Below are 20,842 nucleotides of genomic sequence, written 5' to 3'. Positions count from 1 at the left end.
GTGGGGGTGGGCAGGGCACGTGCCTTTAATCAGAGACTGCCTGTGTTGTTTTGTCATCTGTACTTTTTCTTCTCTAAAGAGGAAGCGCTGTGTGGGATCTCTGAGATGTAGGTTCCCATGAAACAGATAGTATGTACTTGTCAGGTAAGTTCAGAGGCAGTTTTCGAAGCCGTTCCGGGCCGACTTCACTCCCATTTTACAGAGGCTAACAAGGCCCCTCTGGGTGTGCACCTCCTCACATGGCTCTGCCCTCACACCAGGACTCCCGGAGGGCGGCTTCTGTCTGGGTGTGGCTCTCTGACCACCAGCTCCCTGTCCTGAGGATGCCAGCAGCCCATGGGGAGGCCCTTGCAGTGTGGAGGGAGCCTGGGAGGATCCTGCCCCATGAGGCCTCAGACGAGACGGTGGCCCTGGCCCACGGCTGAGACGGAGCCAGACGCGCCTGGCTGAGCTGAGCCGAGCCTCAGGCCCGACCCACAGAAATCCAAGGGGATAAACGTGGGTTTTCAGCTGTTCATTTTGGGGTAACTTGCCCTGTAGCCCCAGCTCACCACGGAACACTGGCCGTCATCTCCTTCGTAAAAGGAGAGTGGCCTCAGCTGTCTCCAATTCGAGGCCCTGAGAGACGGGTCAGCAAGACAAAGTCACATCCAGGCCTGGCTCCCACAGCGCCCAGCAGCGCCCGGTGGTCCAGGGGAGGACGCACAGGCAGGGCAGCAGCAGGGACCCTGCGATCACCTGGTATACTGGACCTCTCGGGAGGGGACGGGGGAGACTGCGCCAGAGGACGGGGTCTAAAGATCGTCTCCAGCTGGCGTCACCCCTGCCCGCCTCCCCAGCCCAGCCCCTCCAAGGAGAGAAGGTGGCCAGCGCCACGGCTGTCTCCAAAGTGCTCCAGGTCTGTTGTGAGACAGGGCAGGCCACGTTCCTGGGGGTGGCCGGGTCCCGGGCAGGAAGGGCAGACGTGGGGCTGCAGAGATGGCGGTTGGGACAATGTGGCCTCAAGGAGCTGCCCTCGTTCCTGGAAGTCAAAGCCGTGTTTCCCCCAGTCACGTGGACACAGACACGGCGCCAGGGCGGGCTCACCAGCTCCTGGCGTGTGCGTTGCAGCTCTGCTGTCGCCTCGCTCATCTCCTGGGCGTGCCGCTGCTGCTGCTCAGCAAGGCGGCTTTGCAGGGACTTACTCTCCAGAGCCAGGGAGCCGACGTCTGCACCCACTGTCGCAGAGCCGTCCTGAGCCGCTGTGAATTCTTCAACAGATGACAAGATGTGTCTTGCCTGAGCTAGGAGTGAAAATCAAATATTACATTAGCACTCAGGCTTAAAAGATGACATATAAACAAAATCAGCTCAGTATGTTTTGAATCTCACAGACGATGCTTCAAAAAGACGGCAGGCAGGGAGGGGGCAACGGGGTGTTGGCGCCACAAAACCACCTCAGGCTCTGTGCGTCCTCACACGGGCAGGGTGGGAACTGAAGAAAGAGAAGAGGTAACCCCAAGAAAAGGGGCAAATAGGGGCCGCTGCGTCTCAAGGTTTCAGTGGCACCGCTGCAACTTGCTGCGTCTTCCACAAGCACCAGCCGCCCCTGTGTGGAAACCACAGTGCGGACGCCAGCTGGCAACCCCACACTGGGACAGTGGCCTGGGCCTGGGACAGTCCCCCTGCCACCAACGACAAGCTCAGGAGGCTCCTGCAGGACACCAGCCTAGGGAGAGGGGAGGTTTACGGGGCTGGGGTCCGGGTGGGCTTCGACTGCAGGGCGTCCTCATTCTAGGAGCTGAGGGGCTACGACACTGCGAGGGGCACTCAGCTCAGAGCTGTGCCCAGGGTCTGCCGGGAGAGCATACTGGCAAGGCTCCTGAGGGACACACACAGCCACACCCCAGGCTGCAGGACAAAGAGAAGGTGCCCCAGGGACGCGGCATCTCCTGGTCTCCCAGTGTGACCCCGGATGAGGGAGGCCCCATTGTGCTCATGTACGGGTTGCCTGGCAGAATCAAACAGACCCAAGTCCTCTCTGGGGAGGGACCACCCTCCTGGGCCCCACCCCGACCAAAAGCTCTGCAGTCCAGGCCCAGCACAGGCCACATGTCCACGTCAGGGGAGAAGATGCTGAGCAGCTTCCAAACTCCAAATCCCCACGTGAACACAACCTTCAGAACCAAGCCCCTTTGGACAGCATTTTGAGCAAAACAAGGTCACAGGTCCCCCAACACCCCAGACCACAGCGGGGGACACACAGGCCCAGGCCCATGTGGTGCCTCCCAAGAGCCCTGGCCACTGTGAGAGGCGGAGACTGCCAGGGAGGGCCCAGGTGTGGGAGGGGACACAGGACACCTGGGGCTGAGATGACTCTCAGGTCACCACATGCAGAGGACCCCAGAACCCACACAGACGCTGCCTGGAGGGCAAGAGCAGCGGCCACCCTGACTCACTGAGGAATGCCTCGTTGCTGTGCAGGGACCTGCAGCCGCCCCAGCTCCTGTCCACCAGGTCCAAGAGCGTCTCCAGGAGTGCCGCCTGCAGGGTCGTCTTCTTCCCGGGTAGAGCCGAGCGTGACCCAGGAGATGGCTGTGATGGAAACAAAATCAAGAGGCCAGTGAGTCAGTGTGGTAACTGAGGTCCTGAATGCCAGCAGGTGCCCCGAGCACACCCTGCGATGCCTTCGCACCACAGAGGGGAGGGCAGGTGCTGTGAGGCCCCAGCCCTGAGCCAGGTGGAGGGCGGCGTAGCAGTGCCTGCCCAGTGAGGCTTAGCCAGGTGCACCGGTCCTGGATGAGTGAGGTCTCGATGACACAACAGGACGGGGCCCACACACTCCCAACTCAAGCAGGCCCCAGACTCCTTCCCTCAACCCAGACAGGGAAGCGGAAGACACGCCCAGGCCATGGTCGGAGCCTGCGCTGAAAGGGAGCCGCCCTGGAAGCAGCCCACGGTCAGGCGCCCACGGTCAGGCTGGCAGCGTGCCAGACGCTGTCCCCAGCAACGGCCCAGAGTCAAACAATAACCCTGAAACAGACCACCCGCCTCCCCCATTTCTGCCTCCCTTCCAGCTCAGGACCTGCCGGGGACGTCAAACACGCCCCACCCAGCTCTAGAACCCCCCACCCCGTGCTGCTAGGGAGCCGCCTCCAGCTCCAGCCATGCCTCCCTCCCCGTCCCACAATTCCGCACCTTCCCGCTCCTCTGCCTGCCCGGGAGTCTGAAGCCCTCGTTGTGGTAAGCACCAAGTGAACAGCCCCTGCCTGTTCCCCTCTGGGGGGTCTGCGCGCGTGTCTACAGCAGGTGTGTCTCAACACCTCTGACTGGGCTTGTGCCAGTTGTCCCCCCGGCCTCTAGGCCACCCTGAGGATGGAGGAACTTGGTCTCTCATCACAACGACCTCCAGGATCCTCCCTTCACGACAGGGTCATCAGTGGCTCAGCCGGCCAAGATGCCCGATTCCAACTTTGGAGACAAACGCCCCGTACGCCGTAAGGCAGAGTCCCCCCTCTCCACCACAGGCTTCCACTCAGAACAGCACTGCAGGGGCAACGTGTGGCACAGAGGCACACGTCCAACAAAACCCAGCAGCAAGCGCCCTGGAAACCTAAGTGTGATGGTTCCCTTTATCCTGGGACACGGCCAGTGCCATAGGCGTAATCACGGCATTGCCAAAGCCGTACCACCCCCACATTAGGAACAGGGCACCGTGGGCCTCTGCCCCTCAGCCCTTCTCTCACCTCTCTGGTGTCGGTCATGCCCCGAGACCTCTGCTCCTCAGTCTCTGAGGCCTCAGGCTGAGACAAGGTCCTCCCACTCCTGCTTCCTGAGCTGTTCTGTCTGCTCAGGCTCTCCTCGGCCACGGAGGACCCGTGAGTTCTCTCCAGGCAGCCGAGACCCTCCTGGTCCGAAAATGCCTGGAATCTTCCACCAGGCATTCTTCGCTTCCTGCACTTTCCGGGGGCTGGCAGGGAACCAGGCACCATTTCCGCTGACAAATCCAACTTCTGAGAAGAGGCCGAGTCCTCAGTATCCACGGAGTCTGCAATACAGAGAGGACGGGGCCCGCGTCAGGCCAAATTCTCTGGGTGCAGTGTTCGGCACTGTAACTTTTAAAAGGCATGCGTGTGCCCATGTACATACGCACACGGACACACACACGCACTTACAGATGTACATGCATACCCATCCACGTGCATATATACATCCGTCCACCTGCACAAAGACACACGCCGAGGGAGGAAGGGGCACACTGGAGCACACGTGCTAACACGCGAACTCTGGGGGAGTCTGGATGAAGCAGACAGGGACCGCCCAGCTCAGCGTGTCCACCCCGTGATGACTGACATGCAATATGCTTCAACAAAGCGTTCCAAACAACATCTAAGGACACATCCATCTCTGAAGACAGGCGACAGACTCAACGGTCCATAAAGTGGTGGGTCCTGTGCACAGTGCTGACCATGAAGGCCCCGGGACACACAAGCCCCAGGGGAGGGTGAACTTGTCTGTGGAAGGACAATGAAGGCAGGAGAAGGCACCAAACGGGCACAGCCCTGGCCTCCACCACAGCCTGCACAACTCAAGATGACCCACCACGTCCTGCAGCGGCTGACAGACGACCTGGCTAGTCCCCTGCTCCTCACCAGCCGGGCACGAGCAAGCTTCCAGGAGGTGCCAGGGTCACTCGAGACGAGGCTTCTCTCTTTTTTTGAGATGGAGTCTTGCTCTGTTGCCTGGGATGGAGTGTAGTGGTGCCATCTCGGCTCACTGCAACCTCCACCTCCCGGGTTCAAGCGATTCTCATGCCTCAGCCTCCTGAGTAGCTGGGACTACAGGTGCCTGCCACCATGCCCAGCTAATTTTTCTATATTTAGTAGAGACCTGGTTTCACCATGTTGGCCAGGCTGGTCTTAAACTCCTGACCTCAAATAATCCGCCTGCCTCGGCCTCCCAAAATGCTGGGATTACAGGCGTGAGCCACTGTGTCCAGTCTGCTTGCGGCAGGAGCTTTTCTGATACTTACTCCACACAGGTGAGCATCACATGGTATCACGTGACGCTCTCGGCTAACTTTTCTCGCCTTTGATTTTCAAAATGTAGTTACAGCCATAACCTAGGCCCATACACATAAAAGAAAGTGTGTGTGCGTTGGTGAGGGGTGAGGGTAGGGAAGAGGGAGGGTGTGCATACACACACGTGCAGAGAAAAAGCACCTATTTACCAACCATGAATCTAAACCATGAATGGATTATAACTTTCAATGTGCTGCATTCTTTCCAAAGACATTTTGGAGGGTTCCACAAACAAATACAAAGAGAACAGGAGAAATTTCATAGTAAAAGCAAACATTGTGAAAAATATTTAACTACTTAAAAAGGAACTGAAGGGAATAAAAGTTGACAGGGATTTCATGTTGCTACGGTTTGAAGGAATCCCCCAAAGTTCCTAAGTTGGAAACTTATTGCCATTGTAACAGTATTAAGTGGAGGGCCTTTAAGAGGTGATCAGGTCACAGGGCCAGCCCTCAGGGAGGTAGGAATGCTGTATTGCAGGTTTGGGGTCCTAATAAAGGATGAGCCTGGCTCCATTTCTCTGTCTTGAGCTTGCTGCCACCTGTGCCACGGGAGGACCAGCACCAGGTGCCAGCACTGTGCTCCTGGACTTCCCAGCCTCCAGAACCACGAGCCACATAAGCTTCTGTTCTTCATAAATTACTCAGTCTGCGGTTTTCTGTTACAGCAGCAGAAAACAGACTAAGACACGTGTAAGTACCTGGGTCTGGGGTGAAGTACATGTGTGGCCCGGGAGGCCGGGAGGCCTCCAGCTCTGCTCCGTAAGGTGGCGGGAACTCTCCACAGGGCCGGCTCCATGGTGTCTTCTCCAGACGGCAACCTCTGCAGCTGCTCCTCCTTGTCTCGCGGCCCTGCTTCCCGGAGTCCCCACACTGGTACTGTACCAACTGCGGGCTCAATAGATGTCTGGATTCTGTTTTATTAAAATATTGTAAATAAAATATTTCATAAAATATTGTAAAATTTTTATTTCATTAAAAATTACATTTTAAGCTTCTGAATAGCATACGATATCTGTTAGACTGAGGGGTTAATCACATACTGGTGACACCGGAGTGAATCCACAGTGACTCCTAACAACAGGAGAGCTGGGAACTGGGAACTGGCACCACTCGCCTGCGTGACTCAGGACAAGGCAGCAAGAATCAAGCCGCATGAAGTGGAGCAAAGTCAGACAAAATGATGCACAAAACAGAAGACAGAGTCCAGACAGTCTCAGGTCAAAAGTGTCAAGTAACTAAATGAGGAAAAAGAGTCTTTTCAACAAAAGGCATCAGAACAACTGAATGTACTTCTGTAAATGACAGGCAACAGAACAACTGGATGTACTGTCATTCCTCAGTCCCACAGAGGACTGGTTCCGGGCAACCCCCAGGGATGGCAAGAGTCAAGGACATGCAACTCTTTTACGTGAAATGGCGTATCTGTGTATAATCTGCACACATCCTCCCGTGTACTTTAAGTCATCTCTTGCCTACTTACGATACATAACACAACATAAATGCTACCGTAGCTGGCCACGGTGGTGCGTGCCGGCAGTCCGGGAGGCTCAGGAGGCTGAGACAGGAGGATCGCCTGAACCCAGGAGTTTGAATCCAGCCTGGGCAACATAGCAAGACTCCATCTCTACAAAAATACAGAATAAATAAATGCTGTGTAAATAGTTATACTGTATTATTTTTTAATTGCTGTATTGTAATTTTTTTTGCTTTTTTCCAAATAGTTTTCATCCACAGTTGGTTGACTCCAGAGATTCAAAACCAATGGATACAAACAGACAACTGTACATGTAGGGGGAATGTCTTGACTCGTTAACTCACAATACACACAAAAGCTCCAAAAAGTGAATTGTACACCTAGACACTAAGACTATGGGACAACTGTAAGGAAACACGGGAGAAAATCTTCATGATCATGCGGTGGACAAAGCTTCCTTTACAGGGCACACAAAAGCCCAAACCATCAAAAGAAAGCACTCAAAAACTGGACTGTACTGAAATTAAAACTTGTGCCCTTCAGCCGGGTGTGGTGGCTTACCCTGTAATCCCAGCACTTGGGGAGGCTGAGGTGGGTGGGTCACCTGAGGTCAGGAGTTCGAGACCAGCCTGGCCAACATGGTGAAACCCCATCTCCACTAAAAATACAAAAATTAGCCAGGTGTGGTGGCGGGTGCCTGCAGTCCCAGCTGCTCGCGAAGCTGAGGCAGGAGAATCACTTGAAACCGGGAGGCAGAGGTTGCAGTGAGCCGAGATCGCGCCACTGCACTCCAGCCTGGGCGACAGAGCAAAACTCCACCTCGAAAAAAACAAAACACAAAACAAACTTGTGCTCTTCATAAACTGGACTGTACTGAAATTAAAACTTGTGCTCTTCAAAGCACTGTTCCAAACATGAAAAGGCAAGCCACAGAAGGGAGGAAACTGGCAGCACTTGTGCCTGAGAAAGGGCTTGTGTCAAAACCACAAAGACCTCTTAGGACTCCATACTAAGAGAAGCAACCCCAGAACAAAGGTGGGCAGGCCTGGAGAGAAAAGAAGAGACAGACACGGCCAGTATTTCAACAGCAGCAGGATGCAAATTAAAGCCATAAGCAGGTACCACAACCCCCTGACAGAGGAGCTAGGATTAAAGGACTCAGCACCCAGTGCTGGCAAGGATGCGGCTCGGGCACTGCTGCCACAGGGCAGATGTCCTGGCACAGATGAACCTAAGATTTCAGCCCAAACTCAGGTCTCCACCTGTCGCTTCCATGAAAAGTTCTCAGAAACTCACAATGGAGGTGGAATAAATGAAGCTAAAGTCTATCAGCACGTCCCAGTGGAGGGCGGCACTGCCGGGCGATGGAGTCTCCGTGACACCCGTGTTGGGATCTGAAGGTCTACACGCGGCAGCCTGAGCTCAGGGTTTCCCACAAGCTCAGTGACTCTGCCCCCTGCGGCTGCCGCAGACGTCAGCCCCACCTGCCACAGAACACCAGGCTTCTTGTCTATTGTAGACAGTTTGCCTTTTCCCGTGATCTCAGGACACAATTTAACCCATCATGCAGTATGACTATACTCAAGTACGTTAACTTTGTCCTTTTATAAATCTGTAGTCCAAATGGCTGGCATTCGAAAGCACACAAAGACATCATGAAGATCCTACCCTTAAAGGTAAGTCCCACGAAAAGTGCAACTGTGCACTCCAAGGCCAGTGGCAACCACGTCCCAGAGCCCGTGGCCCCACTGGCCTCCTGGCGGTGAGCAGCGCACCTTGGGAACCACGAGAGTCAGCCTCACGCTCCTTCTGGCTGGAGCTCGTGCTCCCGGGAGGCCTGCCGAGATCCCACTCGCACTCTGCAATGAGGTTCAGGACTGCCTCGTCATCCGCGTCCATGACCAGGCTCTGCTTGGCCAAGGCCTCGGTGCACTTAGCTCTGGGGCGGCACGGTCTGTAAGGAAAAGCAAATGCATCCGCATCACTCAAGCCAGCCGTACACTCCGGCCCACACAGACCCCGCGAAGGAAAATACCTGCATGGTCTCCGAGGGGAGCAGTTTGGTGCAACCATGGGGCAGCGGGTCTTGTTGCTTCCACTGCGGTGATGCTGAAGAGGGACTCACCAAGGACGACTGGTGAGCAACGGCCAGGTCACGTGATAACATGACAGCATCCCAGCACTGGACAGAACCCCTCCAGGACTGGTCCAAATCCCAGCACGGGACAAACCCCTCCAGGACTGGTCCAAATCCCAGCAGTGGACAGAATCCCACCAGGACTGGTCCAAATCCCAGCACTGGACAAACCCCACCAGGACTGGTCCAAATCCCGGCACTGGACAGACCCCACCAGGACTGGTCCAAATCCCGGCACTGGACAGAACCCCACCAGCACTGGTCCAAATCCCGGCACTGGACAGAATCCCACCAGCACTGGTCCAAATCCCGGCACTGGACAAACCCCACCAGGACTGGTCCAAATCCCAGCACTGGACAGAACCCCACCAGGACTGGTCCAAATCCCAGCACTGGACAGACCCCACCAGGACTGGGCCAAATCCCAGCACTGGACAGACCCCACCAGGACTGGTCCAAATCCCAGCACTGGACAGACCCCACCAGGACTGGGCCAAATCCCAGCACTGGACAGACCCCACCAGGACTGGGCCAAATCCCAGCACTGGACAGAACACCACTAGGATTGGTTCAAAAATTAAAGTTCTGGAAGGTTCTGTTCTGCTATGTCTTGGCAGGTTAAAATTCAAATTACGCTTTTCCTAGCATATCCACAAGGAGATACACGTGATCAAGAAAGTTAAGTGTTCCAAATGCCCACTTTCACATTCAGGGAAAATGTTTCCATAATGGCTGAAATCGGAGGTGTGTCACAATACGACCCACCTTGGCATGGTGACCCTCTATACAGAGGAGAATGTGCTCAAAGGGGACCTTGTTTCTAACGAAGGCAGTTAAGAGATGTCCACACAAAACAAACCCAAGGGCAGTGACCAGGAACGCTGCTTTTGTGAGCGGCTCATGATACGACACCTGGTCCACCCGAGGCCAGTCCCACTCCCCGGGGCCTGTGACTTGAGTTCTCCAGAGCGCTGGACAAAGAAGGGGGCCTGGGTCCTGGGGCCAGACCTCCCTGAAGCCCGACACTGAGCACAGTTCCGTAAGCGTCCCCCACCTCCTCTGTGTGATACGGACGTTGACCCACGTCATCTTGAACTCTCATCTCCATGATAATTCATTCTTCAGATGATCAAAGACGGGAACTGTGGACAATCTCAAGTGAGAAAATCCATGACTGAGGCTTTCATGCCAGGACACAATGATTGTGAACGTCCACAAAGACGACCCGGGGGCGTGTCAATCACTAACCCTCGTGTCTGTGCCACTCGGTATGAAGAATATTCTGTTCTCATCATCTAGAGGTTAAAGTCGCGTGTGGTACGACAAGTAATCTTACGTGAAGTGGCGCTCCGTGTCTGCACGCACCCTGAGAAAGCAGGAAAGTGCACCCACACGCTGCTGCTGGTCACGGTCAGCAGCGTGAACGGTGGGGGAAGACTTTTACTCCCTTTCTTTTCATCAGTTTCTGTGAAGTTTGTGACTTTTACACCAATCAAATACTACTGTAAAGTTTTAATACAAGTAAATCTGAAGCCAAGTAAAATACTAATAAGGTATTTTTTTACTAGAACACAGCATTTCCAACCACGCGGAATAAGTGCTTCCTTTATTCCTATGTGTATTACAATAAAAGAGAAAAAATTTGAAACGATCTCGTAAATCAGAATAAAAATGTATTTGGAGTCGTGTCAGCAAAAAATGGCAGAGAAAAGAGCTCCAAATTCTAGCACTCCATAAAAAGCAACTACATAAAAAACAAGAAAACGTATCAGAATGAGCTTTTTTGGAACTCAGAACCCAGCTAGCAACTGTGCAGGAAAACAGCCAGCTTTCAGTACAGACCGTGACTGACACTCTAACCTGCCGCGTCCACGCCCCTCTGCCAGCTGAAGAGTAGCTGTGGAAACGCCAGCCTGAGTTCCATGTACAGGTTTAGCAGCCTTAATCCAAAAGTTCAAAATCTGTAACACGCAAAGGAAATGTTAACTAAGAAAAAAGAGAGAAGACACGAATAACCGACATGAAAGAGGGGGGTTATCACCACAGATCCCAGAGACATTACAAGGGAAACGAAAGAATGTGATGCACATCTGTGCCCACCAACGTGACAACTCAGATGAGGTGGACCAATTCCTTGAAAGAAACAATCTGCCAGAACAGACAAACTGTAGAGGGCTCTATTAAAGAAATCAAGTCAAGTTAATAACCTTCCAAAACAGAAAGTACCAGGCCAGATGGGCTCACTGTATAGAAGAAATTATACCAATTCTCTGCGGTATCTGCCAGAAGATGGAAGCAGAGAGATGACTTTCTAACTCATTCTATGCGGTCAGCATGACCCTAAAACCAAAACCAAAGACAATACAAGAAAACCACAGGCCAGCATCTCTCATGAATACAGATGCAAAAATCCTCAACAAAAAAATCAGCAAACTGAATCCAACAATCCAACAGAATTCATACCACAATTAGGTAGGATTTATTCTAGGTATGTACGGCTGGCTCAACATTTATTCCTCTTTCTCTTACAGATAGGGTCTCACTCTGTCACCCAGGTTAGGGTGCAGTGGTGCCATCATAGCTCACTGCAGTCTCACACTCCCAGGCTCAGGGGGTCTTCCTGCCTCCCAAGTAGCTGGGACTACAGGCACGCACCGCCATAACCAGTTAATTGAAAAAAAAAAAGTTTTCTTACAGACAGAGTCTCGCTATGTTGTCCAGGCTGGTCTCAAACTCTTGGCCTCAAGCAATTTGCCTACCTTGGCCTCCCAAAGCACTAAGATTACAGGTGTGAGCCACTGTGCCTGGCCCGGTTCAACGTTTGAAAATCCTTCACGCCACAGGCTGAAGGAGAAAATCACAAGATCACATCATAGACGCAGAAAAAGCATTTAACAAAATCTAACACCCTTTCACGATGAATCCTTTCAGCAAACTGGGAGAAGAAGGGAGGCTTCTCCACATGAAGACAGCACCCATCGTCCACGGCCAGCAGACGCAAGGCTACGCTGGAAACCAGATGCTCCCAGCAAGACTGGGGATGAGGCAAGGACGTTCCTTCTCACCAGACTTCCCAACTTCATGCTGGAAGCCCCAGATAAGGCAGTAAGACAAGAAAAGGAAATAAAAGGTATACAGATTCGGAAGGAAGGAATAAAACTGTCCACAGATGACATGATTTTCTATGTGAAAAATGACAAAGAATCCACAAGAAAACCTCATGGAACTAACAAGTGATGACAGCCAGCGTGCAGGATTCCAGGTGTCAGGACTGGCGCTGTGCCACCCCCCACCCTCTGCCCCAAAGACATGTTGAAGTCCTTAGCCCAGTGCCTCGGAATGCAACCTTTCTTGGAAACAGGGTCTTACAGAGCCAATCAAATTACCATGAGGCCATTAAGGTGGGCCCTGATCCACGATCACTGGTGTCCTTCTAAGAAGGGGAAACCTGTAGAGAGACAGGCACGGAGCAGAGATTCTGTGAAGAGACACAGGGGACGACGGCTTGTGAGAGCAAGGCTGGAGGGAGGCCCTCCGAGACAGACAACGCCAGCAGCTGCGTAGACCACCAGCAGCCAGGAGGGGCACGGAACAGCTTCTCCCGCACGGCTCGCATGAGCAGAAGGTGCGGGTACTAGAGTGCCGCTGTCCAGGCAGCAATTGGTCTGGTCTGAAATGGGGTGGGTGCAGGCTGCAGGGCGGGTATCTGAGGGAAGAGGAGATCCTGAGGATGCAGAGCCATTTCGGAGACACTGGAACAGAAGTCAGCAAAGAATGGCCCAAATCGGGCCCCTGCCTGCGCTGTGGGCAGGCATCTTACGGGCACAGCGTCCTGGCTTCCATACTGCCAATGGCTGCCTCCGCCCTGCAAGGCAGAGCTAAGAAGATGGGACAGAGGTCACACAGCCTCCAGGGCCCAAAACATTCACACAAAAAGGTTGACTGACCCCTGCACTAGGAGTTTAAAATGAGTGAAAGCATCTCACACAAGAAAAAAAATGATTTGAGTAAAAGCTTCAGACAAGACAAACAGCGCTCAAGAAAGTGTATAATCCAACCACTTCCCACGGCGACGCAGACAGAGTCCCCTGATTTCTGCCCCTTGAATCAACCCATAAACAAAAAAGTCTCTCTAGGGTTTTGGGATACACGTAGATACTATCAACCCAACACAGAAATGCAGGCAGCAGGGCTGGGGCTGCAAGGGGAAGCAGGCCCGGCTCACACACACGCCCATGGTCCCCGGAGGTGGCCTCACCAGCACCAGCCATGGGGAGGGAGACAGGAGGGCGCATCCCAGCCCCGTCACAGAAAAGGTGGAGGAGGAAGGAGTCCTCCTCTATCCAGGCAGGTGGGTCCTGCTGAATGTGCTCATGGCCAGAAACGGGATTTGGCTGGATGGACAGCTAAGAAAGTAACTGAAGCAAGAGCTACAAGCAGAGGCGACCACAGACGTGAGAACTGCAGCCGTGGGAAGAGGGACATGACAAGCCCTTTCCTGGGTTGATTTCACACATATCACCTTAGTCAACAGTTTCAATATTAGAAATAACTCCTAGCAATGCGGAGAACGGGAGAGAGGCCCCGTCCCACCTCCACTGAGTCCCCACCAGCCGGGCTCTGCTTTCCTCCCTCCTGGCGTCCACCCCTGGAGGACTGGCACACAGCGAACGACGTTCAGTTAATCCTCCTGACAGCAGGCCAGTCAGAAACACTCTGGGCATCCACGGCACTTCTGTTCATACCTGCCCTCTTTCAAAGAAGCTGGGACGCTCTCTTTTGAGTCGAGTGAGTCCTCTGATGCAAAATGCAGTCGGGAAGCCTTCTGCTCGCTCTCTCTCACGGGGCGATCGTCTAGAAGAAAAGGCCACAGAAGACTGCGCAGGTGGCAAGCGGTGGGCGGCTGCGTCCACCCTGGGGCATCTGCACAGGGCAGGGTGTCCATCCCCTCAGGGCCAGCCCTGCTCCCGCTGACCTAGTACAGGAATGCTGGGCTCTGGTGGTCCCACAGCTTTCCGGAGATGCCCAGCGTGGTGCCGAGAGGCCGCCTGCCCCTCAGAGCTCACTGCTGCTCAGAGGAGCAGCCGCACACGGATGAAGCTCACACACACACTCACACTCACACACACACTCACATACACTCACATACACTCACATTCACGCATATACACTTACATATGCACGCATACACACGTACGCACACGTATACACACACACATGCATATACATACACACACCCTTTCTCTAAAGTGCACGCCGGGTGTGAGGTGGGATTCTTAAGTCACACTCGGGTAACCCAGAGAAGCCTCCAGGGAGGGAGGCCGCCCGGCTCGTGAGGCTGCACCTTCCAGGGGGCCTTTAGGGTCTGTGCTTAGGGCTAGACCTCGGACACGCATCCCCGGGACCACCAGGCTCCCACCCAGAACTTCTGGAGCTTCCTTATGTAAATCCCTGGAGATAAGAAGGTCCCCAGGCCTCCAACCTGAGCGCTCTGGAACTTGCAACACATCTTAGCCCCTACTCGTAATGTTAAATCTGTGACAAGTTCCCAGCTGCCTCCATTGAGCCTATAGCACACCTCAAAAACTACATAATTACAGTAAGAAATGAGTAACAGCACAACATAATGTTCAAAGCAGAAAAACTGAGGAGTTCTGAAAATCACACAAAGGTGCCAAGTCAGAGGCCTCTGCAACCTGGGGCGCTCTCCACCGGCACACATGACACCCCCAGGAGACACGGGCGCCAGGAGACCTGCCCTCCTGCAACCTTTCCACCCCGGCCTTCACCCGCCCCGCACTAACGACGCACAGCTCTCTGCCCACCAAGACTTTGCTTCACTTCTGAGTCAGTTTCAAATCCCGCACTCCAAGAACATTTCTCTGGACTGTTGTATAAATTCTAAGGCGGCATGTCTGAAGCCAAATGCAAACTCACCTCCACCCCAAACCCAGCCTCTCCTGCCTGCGCAGTCTCCCCAAATGCTGCCTCCACCTCACACGCAGGCCCCTGCTATCTGCCTCCTCCACCACCAGGGCCTTTCCATGACCCACATGGAGCCAAGGACTGAGCCCCCTCCGGGAGGCACCATGCGGGGCGGGAGGCCGTCCCGGGGCCCAGCACCTCCGGGTTCCCGCAGCGCCTCTGACTGCCAGCACCACTGCTGGAAGCATCTGTCGTGTGCAGGAAGACTGTTGTGTTCCTTCTCTGTAGAAACACTAAGATTCTGAATCTAAAACCTGGATGACAGAGGCGATGATTTAGAACTGAAGATTCCAAAAATTACACAGAGTAAGGACAGCAGCTTCTGAAACAGCCAAACTCAAGTGTTTATGAGTCACTTGGTTAATCAGCCAAATAAACGCCACAAAACAGGCGCTTTTCCCCCCAACCTCTCCCAATTACACTGCGTCTTGGGGGGTCCACTGTGAACGCCTCTCACAATTACACTGTATCTTGGGGGGTCCACCGTGAATCCTCTCCCAATTACACTGTGTCTCGGGGAGTCCACCGTGAATGTCTCTCACAATTAAACAGTGAAATCCTCATTGGGTTTGGAAACAGACACTGCGTCTTGGGGGGTCCACTGTGAAAGCCACAGCACCATTCTAGTCGGAAGAGTGTCAGGCAGCACAGCCAGGCTCTCAGGCGCCCACACCACGCATGCGCCACACGCTCCCAAGGAAGCGCTCCTCGCTGCCAAGAGCTGCAGCACAGAGCTCTATCCACACTGCTCAGGCTCTGGAAGGCCAGCAGCAGGGCCTGTCCAGGGCCCAGCACTTGCCACATGAGCGGGTGAGCCAGGGTCTTCCCTGACAGAGATGCTGGGAGCTAGGTCTCACTTTGGCCACAGAGACGCCCTGAGCGCCTCCCAGCCTTTGCAGAGCAGCAAACGCACCCCCAGTCACTGGCCTCCCATCCGATGCTCCTTCCACTGCCAACTGACAGCCCCCAGTGCCCAGGGTGGCTGAGCTCCTGCAGAAGCAAAGTCCACCAAGACCCAGGCCTACTGTCAGCTCCTCAAGTCACTTTTAGAAGGTCAGAGAAAAATTGTTTTGATCATTAGTTACTAAAAAATGGTCAAACTGTGGCAGACGGGGGCATTCTCACAAGAGGACTCCTTTAAACAGATTTCAATCCATACCACTAACCTACACTGTCACCAAACGGGGAACAGAGGGTGTGTGTGCTGCATGCTGACAGACAGCTCTTTCCAGCACCTCCAGAAACTTCTCCAAGCAGCAAAGCAGTGCCGTGTAAACTGTTAGAATTTGGTCAGCCTAAGTGGCCCAAGCCTGTAATCCCAGCACTTTGGGAGGCCAGGGTGGGCGGATCACTTCAGGCCAGGAGTTCGAAACCAGCCGGGCCCACATGGCAAAACCCCATCTCTACTAAAAAGACAAAAATTAGCAGGGCATGGTGGCACGCACCTGTAATCCCAGCTACTTGGGAGGCTGAGGCAGGAGTATTGCTTGAGGCGGAGATTGCAGTAAGCTGAGATCACGCCACAGAACTCTAGTCTGGGCAATGAAGCGAGACTATGTCTCAAAAATAATATAAAATAAAATATGAGAATTCCATTTACAAACACGTGTGATCACGTCACCGTTAAGACACCACAGGCCAGTCCTCCCTGTGATGAGGTGACAAGGCACCACATGGGCTCCACGATGGCCAAAGACGGCCTACCCAGTCTACTGACTGAGGTGCTCAGGCGTTCCTCCACCTATTTTCCCACCTCCTGTGTGCAGCTTCACTGACATCACACGGACTTCACAGGGCTGACAGGGTGAGGTCCGCTGGGTGTTCATCTGGTGGGTGGCAAAATCCCAGCTGGCCCTCAGTCCCAATGCACACGATGGACAGTACCCAGGGGCCGGGCACATCACCCACCGACGTGCTTCAGCTGCGGGGCCTCCTTCAGCTGCTGTTTACTTGAAATTGACATAAGAATCTCAGTTCTCTAAAAGAACCTGAACGCTCCCCACGGCCGTGGAAAACAGCCTGTTCAGGGCACTCGCGGTGGGGGAAAGTGTTCCGTCCTCTGTGATTCTGTTGGTCTTTTTTTCTAACAAGATAGTCGGGACTCTGTGATTCTTCTGTTTTTGATAAGGTCCTAGGTTCAGAAGGAGGGGCAGGTTTTGAACAGCAGTGCATGGTAGGTCTGACCCTAACAACAGAAATAACCAGTGAACGTTTATAGGTCCCTGGCCATGCCGGGCAGTCTGGGAGCTTACAGATATGAACTCAGGTCTCCCCACCACGACATGTCTACACGGCATTCTTATCCCCCCACTTCACACAGGAGGACTGAGGTAACAGACCCTGCATCCTCTTCTTCCCCCATGGACTCTGGAGTGTGCCCCTGGGCTGAGGCCCCAGCTGTCTCTCCTGGATCTGTGACTCGGGGTAGGGTCAGCAGAGTCACCACCAGGTGCTCACAGCAACAGCAACGATACCTCTGGGGAGGCAGGAGGCAGACGGGAAGGTGACCTGCAGCTGCCCCAACCCAGAGACCCTCCCTACTGGGCACAGCTGTGGGGGCCCTGGAAGTTCTGCCTACAAGACTGTCACGGAAACCCTTTTCTTTCAGGTCCCCTCCCGACCCTGTCCCAGCGGCAGGTGTCGGGGACAATGAGCTGCTTGTCCTGTGTGCTTCCAAGTGGGGTAGAACCAGGCAGCGTCCTGCTGTTTAGCTGCACCTGAGGTGACGCCTGGCGGCTATGCGAGGAAACAGGACAGGAGATGTTCGGAACATGCCCAAGTCCAACAGCCATGACGCGGAGCGCCGGAACAGGACAGAGCAGCCTGGTCCAGGGCTGTGCTCCCACGGCCCCAGCCCTGCGCCTTCCCAGGCTGCTCACCTTCCAGTCCTGTCCTGTCTAGACACAGGGCCACTAGAGCTGTGTGTCTGCAGGAACTCAAGCCATCCACGTAGAAAACCAACTCCTGGTTCCAGGAGGAACCAAGCACGTGACGCTGAGCACACAGACACCCACGACGACTCCCACACCCCGCGGGGCGGAAGCATGCGCACGGCCCTGCCTAACGCCTACCCAGCTGCCGGAGCTTGGGGAGCAGGTGCACAACAAACAGGCGGTAGTCAGGCTCAACCTTCACCACCGGGTTCAGCCGGAAGTCCACGTCCACGAGCTCGGTTAAGGCGTGGAGCCGAAACACCTCTGCCAAAGAGGAGATGCAGTTGTAGTAGAGATTGAGACTCTCCAATGCAGTCAGGTACTGGATGCCCTGTCAACAGGAAAACACAGTGAATTCGTTCACACTTTTAAAAAGAAACACACAGTGAAATAAGCCAGCAACACACACTGACCAACTAAACGCATTTGCAATAAACACATGTCGTTACAGGAAAAGTAGAAAAATGAAGCATGTTCTCATCTATGAAGTTCTCTGGGCCTCATGCGGTGAGATTATCGTTTAGGGAAGCCACATGTGCCATGGCGTGATGCAACTAAGCACAGCTAATCTCTACTGAGGCCTCAGTGTGCACCAAGCTGAGTGATTTACACACACAATTCCATTTAATCCACACGCCGCTCTACAGGGTGAGAACTGTCAGGGTCTGCCCTTCGCAGATGAGAAAGCTGAGGCCTGGGAAGGGGGAAAGAGGAGGCAGCACTGGGTGCAGCCTGGGCAGGGTCCGCATCTGACTTGGAGCAGCCTCCCAAGCTGGTGTCAAACGCAGCCTCCATAATGCTCAGGCACCAGGCTCGGGGCAGGCGTATCCCATGGTGTTGTCAGGGCCAATCAGGCCACGCAGATGCGGCCTCCATAATGCTCAGGCACCAGGCTCAGGGCAGGTGCATCCCACGGTTCTGTCAGGGCCATTCAGGCCATGGCACTTGTGCACAGCTCCCCTCACCACCACCTAGGCGTCTCCCCGCAGGGTGACCCTGCCAGGGGCCCAGAGGCAGCTCCAGGCCCACTGTGCTACCACTCAGTAAGTCTCTGGGGTCTCATTTCATTTCCTTTAAAGATCTAACCATCACCATCAGAGAGCTACAACACAACGTAACGTGATGTGTATGAAATGTAGCCCACGGTAAACACAAAAAAACACAACCCAAAGTGTACGGTTTACAGGTGTAAGCAGAGGGTTACAAAACACACGCCGTTTCTGCCGCTTCTGCTGCGAATGGGCTTTCCACCGATGTTGATAGTAATAAATTTTCTTTTAAGAAAGAGACCAGCTGAGCATGGTGGCTCACACCTGTAATCCCAGCACTTTGGGAGGCCGAGGCGGGTGGATCACCTGAGGTCGGGAGTTTGAGACCAGCCTGACCAACATGGAGAAACCCTGTCTCTACTAAAAATACAAAATTAGCCGGGCATGGTGGCTCATGCCTATGATCCCAGCTACTAAGGAGGCTGAGACAGAAGATTTGCTTGAACCTGGGAGGTGGAGGTGGAGGTTGCAGTGAGCCGAGATCATGCCATTGCACTCCAGCCTAGGCAACAAGAGCGAAACTACGTCTCAAAAAAAAAAAAAAAAAAAAAAGAAAGAGACCAAAACTTACCTCCAGACTAACCAAGGAGTTGCGTGAGAGATCCAAAGATTTCAGACCTGTTAAACTCATCAGAGAACGTCCCAGGTGGGTAATCTTCTCTTGGTAAGTTCCAGGAATAGACAATGACTGAAGCTTAGCTAAGAATTTAAAAAAAATTATGAGATTTTAATCTTTTCTTTTGAAAACAATTATTATAATAAAGGTCAAGTTCTTGGTGTTTGGATATAGAGGAGACACTGACACAGATTCTTGGTTTAATTCAACTTTACTCAGGCTCCTGAATCTTCTCCTCGGCCATCTGCGCCCTTCCTTGTAAAGTCCAGTTTAGTGTGGCCAAAACCCCCAGCCTCAGTATCTGCTCAGGTTCCCTATCCCCAGATCCCACAGGTGGTGTCTGGTCACCCTGGCCGCTCTTTCGCAATAATACCGTTCAGTCGGTTTAGCCCAAATCCCCTTCCTCCTCATGTGTCCTCTCAGTCATTTTCCACCCACTGCCCCTGCCCTCATCCTCGGCTATGAACTCCCCCTGGTCGCTGCTGTACTTGGAGCTGAGCTCCATCTCTCTCCCTCACTGCAAAATCCCAGCACTGTGACCCCAGGCCCACCTCGATGGCTCTGAATAAAGCCTTCCTCCCTGTGCCTGACGAGGGTCATTCAAAACATTTCTTCCTCCAACAGTACACGTAAAAAGACTGAGAGACAAATGTTAACACGTGTCCTATTGTGGAATAAATCCCTTTACTTTCCCTCTTGCACATTTCTGTATTTTCAGCTTTTCTTAGAGAGGTATGTATCCTCGTAATCTGAAAAAGGCACCTAGAACCCAGTACAACTCCTTTGGAGTTGGACTATCAGCACTGACGAGCAAGGAAGGTACCTGAAGTTTCAGCTTATGTTTATCTCTGCAATACCTCCAGGCCACACGCTTCTTCCCACCTTTACTGCCTCCAAAACCACCTCTCCCCAGGAACCCCCCTAATTCATCTCCTGCCTCCACTCCAGCTGCTCAATTCTGTCACGCCTTGCAGCCATCACCATCCGAAACCCACTAGTCGGGTAACCTGTCTGCTGTCCTCCTCTTACACCTGTGGTCGGGCTGTGCAAGCTCCATGCACCCTGCAAGCCTCTGCAACGTGCACTCATAAGCAGTCATTAGATCAACGTTAACTACAAGATCAAAGTTTCCATAATCAAAAAGACAGTTTAGATCTGAATACATCAACACTTTCCCAGGAACATTTATTTATGTTTTAGAATACGTTTTGGGTTTTTTGCTTTTGTTTTGAGATGGAGTTCTTACTCTGCTGCCCAGGCTGAAGTGCAGTGGTGTGACCTCGGCTCACTGCAACCTCCACCTCCTGGGTTCAAGTGATTCTCCTGCCTCAGTCTCCTGAATAGCTAGGATTACAGGGACGTGCCACCACATCCCGCTAATTTGTGTGTTTTTAGTAGAGATGGCGTTTCTACTAAAACCCCATGTTTCCCTGTTTCCTCACGTAGCCCTCGGGCATCATCTCAGACGCAGCTAAACAGCAGGACGCTGCGTGGTTCTGCCCCACTTGCAGGCACACAGGACAAGCAGCTCATTGTCCCCCACACCCTGCCACCAGGCCAGTGTCAGGAGGGGACAAGGTGCAGTG

General features: G+C 53.5%; 1 protein-coding gene across 1 annotated transcript in view; it reads right to left on the bottom strand.

The window, feature by feature from the left end:
- The window catches only part of CEP72 (centrosomal protein 72), a 35,753-nt gene that overhangs the window by 9,171 nt on the left and 5,740 nt on the right, over positions 1-20,842 (bottom strand). Inside the window, exons 2-9 of the mRNA XM_025388166.1 lie at positions 19,212-19,339; positions 17,730-17,922; positions 13,419-13,527; positions 8,312-8,490; positions 5,761-5,973; positions 3,726-4,027; positions 2,439-2,574; positions 1,087-1,283 (exon numbers count right to left, since the gene is read on the bottom strand). Of these exons, the coding sequence (XP_025243951.1) occupies positions 1,087-1,283; positions 2,439-2,574; positions 3,726-4,027; positions 5,761-5,973; positions 8,312-8,490; positions 13,419-13,527; positions 17,730-17,922; positions 19,212-19,339 (1,457 nt within the window). The remainder of the gene's footprint in view (positions 1-1,086; positions 1,284-2,438; positions 2,575-3,725; positions 4,028-5,760; positions 5,974-8,311; positions 8,491-13,418; positions 13,528-17,729; positions 17,923-19,211; positions 19,340-20,842) is intronic.

Source organism: Theropithecus gelada, chromosome 6, assembly GCF_003255815.1.
Source record: "Theropithecus gelada isolate Dixy chromosome 6, Tgel_1.0, whole genome shotgun sequence".
Lineage (NCBI taxonomy): Eukaryota > Metazoa > Chordata > Mammalia > Primates > Cercopithecidae > Theropithecus > Theropithecus gelada.
Note: the sequence above shows the minus strand (reverse complement) of the source record. Positions and strands in the feature narration are given on the sequence as shown.